The sequence below is a fragment of the Thamnophis elegans genome, chromosome 1, assembly GCF_009769535.1.
Source record: "Thamnophis elegans isolate rThaEle1 chromosome 1, rThaEle1.pri, whole genome shotgun sequence".
Classification (NCBI taxonomy): Eukaryota; Metazoa; Chordata; class Lepidosauria; order Squamata; family Colubridae; genus Thamnophis; species Thamnophis elegans.
The window spans coordinates 147849164-147859966 of NC_045541.1; the positions used below are offsets into that span (position 1 = coordinate 147849164).

At 37.5% G+C, this 10803-nt stretch overlaps 1 protein-coding gene across 1 annotated transcript; it reads right to left on the minus strand.

Moving 5' to 3' along the window:
- Nucleotides 1-4564: 4564 nt before the first annotated feature.
- On the minus strand, nucleotides 4565-4967 carry LOC116513635 (40S ribosomal protein S26-like). The gene has a single exon (XM_032224798.1). It carries the CDS (start codon nucleotides 4955-4957, stop codon nucleotides 4610-4612), a length of 348 nt encoding a protein of 115 aa, XP_032080689.1. The 5' UTR covers nucleotides 4958-4967; the 3' UTR covers nucleotides 4565-4609.
- Nucleotides 4968-10803: the final 5836 nt, after the last annotated feature.

Consider the following 10803-nt stretch of genomic DNA (forward strand, 5'->3'; position numbering starts at 1 on the left):
AACACATAGAAATAAGCAAGGGTTAAAACGAACAGAACTGGAAGAGGAAATTAAGAGAAAAGAGCTGGAGTTAACAATGAACCCAGACGATACAAAGGTTAAGGAAGCTATTAACATATTAAAATCTCAATTTGACATGTTGATCTCTGACCAGGTGGCTACTAATCTATTATATGCAAAACACAATACTTTTTGTAATGCAAACAAACCTGGCAGATGGTTAGCTTATCAGATTAGGAAAAAAAGGAAAGCTCGAAATATATCTAAACTGATTTATAGAGGGAAGGAGGTGTTTCAACAGGAAGAGATTCAAAAGGCTTTCTGGGAATTTTTTACAGAACTGTATAAAGGGGATAAAATTAGTGGTTTAGACATAGACAAATATTTAGACAAAGAGAAAATACCTTCAGTTAGAGAAGAACACAGGCAAAAATTGAATCAACCAATAACCTCGGGGGAAATCCTGCAGGTAATTAAGCAATTAAAGTCAGGGAAAGCACCAGGTACAGATGGCTTGACAGCGGTTTACTATAAAAACTTACAGTTAGAAATGGTAGAACCTCTTAGAGAATTATTTAATATGATTCAAACGGAAGGTAAAGTCCCTCCATCTTGGAAGACAGCGTTTATATCTTTGATACCCAAAGAAGATCAGGATACTACTCAACCCAAAAATTATAGACCTATTTCATTACTGAATGTAGATTATAAAATTTTTACTAAAATATTAGCAAATAGGTTAATGTTGGTCACTCAACAATTGATACATACGGACCAAACAGGTTTTATACAAGGGAGACAGATGAAAAGTAATGTTAGATTAATTATTAATGCATTAGAATATTTGGGAAAGAACAATCAGATCCCTGCTGCGTTTATATTTTTGGATGCTGAGAAGGCCTTTGATCGAGTTAACTGGCAATTTCTGTTGATGATACTGCAAAAAATGCAGATAGGAGATAATTTTTTACAGTCAATTAAAGCAATATACCAACAGCAAACAGCACAAATCATAGTCAATGGAAGTCTAACAGACTCTTTTCAAATTGGAAAAGGTACAAGACAGGGCTGCCCTTTGTCCCCATTATTGTTTATTATAACTTTGGAAGTATTGTTGAATAAAATACGGGGCCTGGATGGTTTAAAAGGGATCAAGATTAGGCAGCAAGAATATAGAGTCCGCGCTTTTGCAGATGATTTGGTTATAATATTGGAACAACCGCAGGAATCCAGTATGGTTTTAATGAATATGATTAATCAATATGGTCAAGTGTCGGGCTTTAAAATAAACTTAGGAAAAACCAAAATATTAGCTATAAATATGAATATTAAACAAAAGGAAGAATTAGGAGTGATGCTAGGATGTGAGGTAGTTAAAAAAGTCAAATATCTTGGAGTTAACATTTTAACTTCAAATGGGAAATTATATAAGCATAATTATGAACCACTTTGGCATAGCATACAGACAGAGATGAAAAAATGGGAGAAATTGCACCTATCTTTGCTGGGTAGGATAGCGGCAGTGAAAATGAACATTCTACCAAAATTTTTATTTCTCTTCCAAATGTTACCTATACTAAAAAAAGATGCGAACCTTTTAGAATGGCAGAAGGGTATTAACAAATTTGTGTGGGCAGGAAAGAAGCCGAGGGTAAAGATGAAAATAATGCAAGATGCACGTGAGAGAGGAGGATTGAAACTACCTAATTTAAAACTATATTATGATGCAGTGGCATTATCTGTAATTAGTGATTGGATTCACTTAACCAATGATAGAATATTGAACATAGAGGGACACGATCTGCTATTTGGTTGGCATGCTTACCTGTTATTCAACAAAAAATTGGATAAGAACTTTAAAAGTCATATTTTAAGAAATGCTTTATTGCGGGTCTGGAAGAAATACCAATATAAATTAAATGACAAGATACCCATGTGGGCAATTCCTAGACACGCAATTGAAAATATGAATACAGCACAAAAACAGGACAGAATTACTTACAGACAGCTTCTTACCTCGGAAAGGGGGGTATTACAATTAAAATCTTTAGAGGTATTAAAAGAGGACAAGGTAGTTCAAACATGGTTCCAGTATGGGCAATTACAGGCCAGGTGGAAAATAGATCAAAAAATTGGTTTTATTCAAGTTGAGGATAATCTGTTTAAACAAATAAGAGATCAAAGCTTAATGCATATAAAGAGGATATATAATGTATTAATACAGATGGATTCAGAAACAGAATTAGTTAAAGATTGTATGATAAAATGGGCTCAAAATATTGAGGAACCAATAATGTTGGATACATGGGAAAGAATCTGGGTAAGAAATGTGAAATTTACACAAGCTCAAAATCTGAGAGAAAATTTTTACAAGATGTTCTATAGATGGCATTTAGATCCTAAAAAGTTGGCTTCTATGTATCCAAATGTACAGCCTAAATGTTGGAGGTGTGGTTCTCTCGATGCTACATATTATCATATATGGTGGACTTGCCAAAAGGTTAAGGCATTTTGGATAAAAATATGGTGGGTCATGCAAAATGTTTTTAAAAGAAGGATAAAGTTTAGTCCTCAGTTATTTTTACTAGGTATATGTACTGACTTTACAGTGGTAGAGACCAATTTGACTTTGCACCTGATAACTGCAGCAAGACTGTTGGTGGCGCAATATTGGAAGAAGGAAGACTTGCCTACAATCCAAGAATGGACATTGAAAGTAACAAACTTAGCGGAAATGGCTAAAATATCGGCATATCTCAAAGATCATTCAAATGAGAGATATAAACGAGACTGGAAAAAATGGATTGACTATATACAAAATAAATACGGGACTAAGAAATTCCAGTTAGCCTATGCTTAAGATCAGAAATGATTTAAACTGTTAAAAGTTAGTTCAGTAAGAAGAAGCTAAGGTCAATCTAGAATGTCATTAATTTCTTTATTTCTTTTTTCTCAATAGATTTTAGACTGTGTTAGTTAAAAATCCATACCGGGTACGGGTTCTGGGAAGTCGGGGGGGGGGGGGGAAGGAGGAGGGGGGGTGGGGGGGTGGAGGGAGGGAGGGGTACACACAACAAAAAAAAAATTGTACTTCAATGTTTTAATGATTGACAAATGATATATTTGTGTTTTTTTTTTTTCAAAGAAAAATAAAAGTTTTGTTTAAAGAAAGGCTGAGCACCAAAGAATTGAGGTCTTTGAACTATGATGCTGGAGAAGACTCCTGCGAGTCCCCTGGACTGCAAGGCGATCAAACCCGTCAGTCCTAGAGGAGATCAAACCTGACTGCTCTTTAGAAGGCCAGATCTTGAAGACGAAACTCAAATAATTTGGCCACCTAATGAGAAGGAAGGACTCACTGGAGAAGAGCTTAATGCTGGGAAAGATTGAGGGCAAAATAAGAAGGGGACGAGAGAGAATGAGGTGGCTGGATGGAGTCACTGAAGCAGTATGCGTGGGCTTAAATGGACTCTAGAGGATGGTAGATGACAGGAAGGCCTGGAGGAACATTGTCCATGGGGTCACGATGGGTTGAACACAACTTCACAACTAACAACAACAACAAACCTTGGCACGCAATATTCATACATAGGAGTGGGGTATTAGACTAAGACCTGGCAAATACGTTTTGATATTTCCATATAAGATTCCACAGAAGATCCAAATGAGACAAACAGGAAGCCAGGTTACAGTAGGATTACAGGATCTTCAGTAGGTTCTTCAAATTCCTGGAGTAAATCCAAAGTGAAGTGCAGGTGTAAATACAGTTCATCTTTGCCTTATTTATACTGCAATTAACATAGTTGGATTCTTACAACCATCTATTTATAGAGCTATTTTTTAAGAACTATGTCCAATGTCCTTGAGAATACCAGCTCAGCATTTTTGTGATACTTATGCATTTTTTCAGCCAGCAAGTAAGTAAGAGTGGCTTATTAGTTATACTTAGATGGACTGGGCCCAACTACTAAAGGAACTTCCAAGGTACAAGTGAATAATAATGTTTTGGATTTTATTTATTTAACAGGGAAAATGCAACAAAGGAAGATTAATGATCCTTTTATTGAAATCTACTGAGATTTTTTTCTTCAAAGAGTTGTAGTTCCTTTGTTTCATTTCAGAAGCTTGATAAAAAATGTGAAGAAAGTGAGGGAAAATTCTCCCTCCACATATATTTCTTGGACTTGTGGACACACAATAAAGCCAACTGACACAAGATGCAACAGAGATAGAAATGAAGGATTTCTTTACAGTATTCAGTGCATCATGTGCTTATGGATTTTGCAAAAAATGATGATGAATACCAGCTTAATAGCTTCCAGAGGGAGTTAGTGTTGAGAAGCTGAAAGTCATAGGAGAATATCCTACTGTATTATCAAATGAAAGCCAATTGGAAAAGAGCTCAACAGAAGACAAGCTTACTAGATACTGTAGTATCATCAATCATGACCCAAGGGTGCTTTTTCAAGATGCAACTGGACTTTCTGGTTTTTCTTTGAAGACGATTCACTTCTCATCCAAGAAGCTTCTTCAGCTCTGGCTGGATGGTGGGGAATGGAATGTATTTATTGACTCAATATTTGGAATTGACATCTTTTAAAACATCTCCTTACATAGGCTTAGGGGGTGGTCTCGGTGCAGCGCCTGCTGGCCTGAACCGGGGAGGAGGAGTGTGGTCCTTCCAGGCCTCACGGGATCGGTTCCTCACCACCTTGCTGTGGATAGCACAGCTAACCCAATAGTGAAGCTTCACATAGAGTTTGGGTAGCACGTAGGACTCAAAGACACTCGCTTCAGAGATATCTCTGACTGCAGCTGCTTCTACAATATTTCGGATGACAAACTTCTTAATAGCTTTATCCTTGGGGACACAACGAGCACAGTTGGTACAGCGTATAGGCTGGACATGTCCTTGACCCTTCTTAGCACGGCCGTTGTTTCTTCTCTTCCTTGTCATTTTGATGGTGAGGAGGCGAAAGCGGTGGGGAATGGAAGGATTTATACTCCTTGCAGACAGCTGGTCATTTGCATTCTTTTACTGAGTTGTTAAGGCCACTGGAGGTTTCTCCGTATCATATTGAAAAAGCACCTTTGGGACAACCATGACCTGGATGACTGAGAATCTCCATAGACATTTAGTGATACAAGGATAAGTTTACAGGAACAAAAAGAAACAGTTTCTAATAGGGAATTTGGTTAAATTATGTCCATCACTTCAAGAAATGGCAGTAACTGGGAAAAACATGCAGAAAATAAAATTGTCTTATAATGAGATGTGCCGCAAACAAATTCAATAAATAATTAAAATTAAAATGAACACACATTTCTGAGAATGCAGAAAATTCTTTCCAGATCCATTACCTAGGACAAGGGTGTCAAACTCAAGGCCTGCAGGCTGGATCCAACCTACAGGGTGCTTAGAACTGGCCTGCGGGGCCATCCTGGAAACAGTGAAGGACTGGCCCACGGTCCCTTTGACAGCAAAAACAGGCCCTCCCGAGCTCCATTTTAGCTGGCAGAAGGTTGCAGGAGACTGTCACAGCCAAAAATGGAGCTCATGAAGGCTGCACATGGCACTCCCAAGCTCCGTTTTCGCTGGCAGAGGGTTGCAGGCCACCCCCACCGAAAACGGAGATCAGGAGCCCATTTTTGCTGGCAGAGAACTTGGACCACCATAAGCAACCCTGACACAAGTGACATCAATCTGGCCACGCCCACCTTGACCATGCCCGCCATAGCCCCCCAAGGTCAAACACAACCCTGATGTGGCCCTCAATGAAATTGAGTTTGACACCCTTGACCTAGGATATTCTCGCTCAATAATACAATGATATTAGTAGAACCAAAGTATCATGGCTGGGCTAGAGCCTTCTAGATCATCTCATACACCCTAGAAAGAAACTCAGAGTCAAAGGAATCTTACTCACCAGAAGGAAGCAAATTTTGGATCAAGTCACAAATAAGGAGTCAAAAAGGGTAGAACAGCATAACATAGCAGCTTGCAGATTCCAGAATGTGCTAAGGCAAATATCAGTGACTATGTCCTTTGTTCATGGCAGCTCTTCAGGTAGATCATACTAGGTATCCAATGTCATGTAGGTCTGTACTAGTTTTATATAAAGCTATAGTAACAGAATTTTGCAAGCCTGGATGTGCTTTCCCCCCTCCTTTTTGCTTCTTTCTTATTTGTTTATTGTGCCTTTTGAATGGCGTGTAAACTATAGTTTCATGTGTTGTGAAATCAAGGAGTTTTTCATCATGTCTTCTAACCGCTGGTTGGTGGTCATGAGTGCACTTCACTAGTCGTCTGCCCGCCTGCCTATCTTTGTTGTTGTTCTTATACTGTACATTGTAGATAACTTCTGTTTTCTTTTCTTGGGACTCTGGTTTATTTTTAATTTACTTAAGATGTTTTGGAGGGCTTTGATTAGTTTGTATGCTACAGTAATGTCATGTGTTTACAATGGTCTGTTGGTTGTTTCTGAGATGTTTTTGATGCATGGTAGTGTTGTCCTTTTCATAGCTTGGATTGGTTGTACTATAGTGGGTTGAATGGTCAGGCACTTTTTGGTAACATTGTATGGAAATCCATTTCACTGGAACATGCTGTATTTCCTTTTTCCGGTATTCTGATATTCTAGATTGCTGGGTTGTGTTTGAACTCCTTCTGCCCATTTCAGTTCAAAATTCCCTGAACTTATTCCTCCCATCTTATGCTTGATCCCTAGGGATCATTGTAGCAGGAATAGGACAGATTTTCCCATTCCATATTTATATTTTAATGCAAAGGTCAAGGGGCTCCAAGGTGCTTCCAGCAACCAGAACCTCCCTTATATCAACATTACAATAAAGTTATGTGCCTGGTGTCAGAGGAACTGAACAGTTAGACATAAATGAAGAAGCCTTAATTTGATAATTTGCCCATTTAATTCAGTTTCCTTTGTAACTTCTAGCAGAAGCCCTAGTTACACAGGTAGAATTCCTTTTCAATACTATAACGAGAGTTTAGTATTTTTTTTTACCCATGGGAATGGTCATCATCAATATGTTAGTAAATGGGGATTAGGCAAATAACAAAAAAAGCTTTTTCCAACATGTTAAAAACAAGAAAAAAGTCATGTTCTTAGATGCCAGGATTAGAATCTAGGCTTTTCTACATTCAGAGTATGTGCTCTCTCATTGAGCTATGATCTTTATACATATTTTTTTTATTAATGGTTTTAATTACAATAGTAAAAATGAATATAAATTAAACTTTAAAAAATAGAAATAAAAATATATAGTAAAATGCAATAAAAAGAATATGGTAAAGAAAAAGAAAAGAAATATATAAAGAAGAGACTTCCAACTTTCATTATGTGTATGCAGACATTTAGTAACTCTTTCCCCATTAAGGTTATAAAACTATCTCTCTTCCCTTATTCCAATCTTTAGCTATAAGCAAATCCATAAAATATCAATTTTTTAATCCCAGCATCAGCAGAAAGACCATAAAGGGTTGCCAGGACTTCGCAAATAAATATATTATTTTAACCTTGATAAAAAAAAATCAACTTTCTTTTCTTTTCAAATTCCCTATTTCTAACTGTCCTAAATTGTAGTTCATTCCATAGGCGGACTCATTAAGAATAGAATAGAAAATAGAATAGAATAGAATGAGTTGGAAGGGACCTTGAAGGTCTTTTAATCCAACCCCCCTGCTTAGGCAGGAAACCCTACACCACTTCAGAAAATGGTTATCCAACATCTTAAAAACTTCCAGTGTTGGAGCATTTACAACTTCTGGAGGCAAGTTGTTCCACTGATTAATTTTTCTAACTGTCAGGAAATTTCTCCTTAGTTCTAAGTTGCTTCTCTCCTTGATTATTTTCCACCCGTTGCTTCTTGTTCTACCCTCAGGTGCTTTGGAGAATAACTTGACTCCCTCTTCTTTGTGGCAGCTCCTGAGATATTGGAACCCTGCTATCATGTCACTCCTAGTCCTTCTTTTCATAAGACTAATATTGTTATGGAATTTGATTTCTATACAATTCTTTATCTCACTGCATCGACTTCTTCAAGGATTTAATAAGTGTAAGGCCCAAGCTCAAATGTCCTTGCTCTTTATGAATAAAGCTATAACCTTCTAACCCAGCAACCCCCAACCTTTTTGGTTCCAGGGGCCGGTTCCATGGAGAGAGTTTTTTCCATGGACCAGGGAGTGTGGAGTTGCACAGATGGGGCTTCATTTGTTTGTGTAGCCCAATTTATAGCACACTGGATTGGTGGTGGTCCTGGCCAAGGTGTTGTATATCCTAAGAGATTCTAGGGTGTGGCTTCCCTGAACTTCTTCTTCATTTCCTCATTTAGCTTGGGACTGTGCAGTATCTTAATTTCAGCCTCTTTCTGATTAAATTTACTTGCCTCCTTGAAACATCTGTGCTGCCGAAACTCCTAACCACTGATTCTGCAGGTGTATATTCTGCCATATCAAGACTTTTTTGTAGATCCAATCAGAAAACATTTCCAGGTGATTCTTTTGGTTTGTCATTGGTACTTCCCCTTTAATTTTGTAAACCTTAAGTTGGTTTCTCTTATATTTCCAATGTAATAACATTTTGGATAATTTTGTAAATCCCACTTTAACCAATATGAAAAGCTGATTTGTATTTTTTTGCTTTTGCTTAGAATAGTTAGTATTCTCTTTAGTATTCCCAGTTTCTAAAATAATAAATTCATTTGTTATGAGCCAGGATAGCCAAAATAACTCTTGTTACCACAAGAAGCATTCATTTTTTATAGTTTATTCCAAAATCTTATTGTAAAATATTCCAAATTTAACTGGACCCTTAATTCATTTGCAATTTTCTTAGTTCAAAATCATAGCTTGTTGTTGTTTACTTCAAATTCTTTAAGTTCTTCAGTTTAACTTAATTCAGTAATTAATTTTCCTTTGTTCAGAGTTGAAGCTAAACTCACCCATGGTTTTTCAAACTTCTTGTTCCAAAGGTCTCTAATAGTTTTAAGATGGTGATAGGCAATTTCCAAAAGTGATCAGAAAGTGAAGCTTTAGAAGATTTAGTGTCTTTAAAAAAAACTCTGCCATGGTTGCAAGCAATGTGGTTGATTGCATAATCTCCTGGCACTCAAACCCACAGAAAAACCACTGTACTTTGGTGTCATGTATATGGACCATTCCCCTTCTCTTCTTGTCTGGAAAAGTTCTGAAAAGCCAGTGTACTCACTGGTTCTGTGGTCCTTGCCACGGTTTTTGGCTGCACTTTCATTCATTCTGTCCAGCCTTGCTAGAATAATGTGGATCTGCAAGTTCCACAACCTGATGCCAGTTTAAAAATACCACAAAAAGAGTTGATAATACAATGATTTAGTGATCTTACTACCCTGTTTTTCTGAAAATAGGACCTCCTCGGATAATAAGCCCAATTGGTCTTTTGAGTGCATGCACTAAAATAATCCCTCCCCTGAAAATAAGACCGCCCAAAAATATTACAACACAGCAGCAGCCATGAGGAGACCATGCTCACCGCCTCCTACACCTCAAAAATAATAAGACCTCCCCAAAAATAAGGCCAAGTGTTTATTTCGGAGGTCAAAAGATGGTACATTCATTGCTTATTATTCATATCCTTTGCATAATCTTCCTTCCTGTTTTCAATAATGACTGTTTTACAAAGTAGAAAATGTTATGAGTGAAGATGCCCCAAGATAGAAAATAGATTTCTTTCCACTATTCTATCTAATTCAGGCTTTGAAGGATCCTTCCCACCCCCCAAAAACCAGTAGATCTTGGTTTGTGGCAAAAACCAGTGAACTGCTGCTTAGCTGACATTTTAAGAAATTGAGTTTGAAATAAGACCCATTCTATAAATAATTGTGTTAATTTCATTTTCACGCAGAAAAATGATGCGCTTGGACACCAAAAACGTAACAGATCATTGCAAATGTAGACTAATGACTTGCAAATTATATTATTCCTCTTCAGAGTATTTTTAAGTCACTGGAATTGGACTGCATTAATAGTCCAGTTATTGAATGTAAGCAAATGTAATTCTACAAAAAAAGAGAAAAACTGATGAAACAATTTCCAGCCAGAAAGGCATGAAATGTACTGCTAGATTCTCCTCCCTTTGGGCATTTTGGTAATCCATTTATATTTTTTGCAGTTTTGCAGCCAATCCTGGTTTGAAGGATTTCTTGTTATCAGGGACTTCCACAGGATGGTTCAAAAATAAAAGTCAAGTTGGTAACCACAACAGTTACCAGTGGGATTGACGTTCTGCCCAAAAGAGAGAAACTTACCTGATTTCATAAACAGAGAGTGTCTCTAAGGAGAAGGCTGGCTGCCAATGCCATCTTCCGGACTGGATATAAGTAAGGAAGTGGAGAATGTCTCATGTTTATTTCTGGATTTATCAGCAGTGAAGCAGGATGCAATGGGCACGCTCTATGATTGCTCTCTTTATTTATTTTTCCAACCCAAAGAAATGCTAGAAAGAAATTGCATGAAGAAACTCAGTACTGCATCCATCTGTGGTTCTTCCATTTGAGTCTCCCCACTTTTCCTTCCTGGTCGCATGTGTGGAACAGAATTGTTACGATTAGAATTCCAAACGCAATGCTCCATATGCCTTCCCTAATTTCTTTTACATTAATTTTGGGGAGGCAGCCAAAGACTTATAGGGGGAAGAGATGATGCAGCAACTTCGTTACTTCATGCAGGTGGTCAAGAATTTCCAGGACAGGAAATGATATGTTATGAAGGGATTGATTCCTTGGATGTGGTGAACTTTTAAAAAGCTTGAC

Coding starts and splice junctions, on each gene's coding strand:
- LOC116513635 (XM_032224798.1), bottom strand. CDS start 4,957: ATGACAAGGAAGAGAAGAAACAACGGCCGTGCTAAGAAGGGTCAAGGA.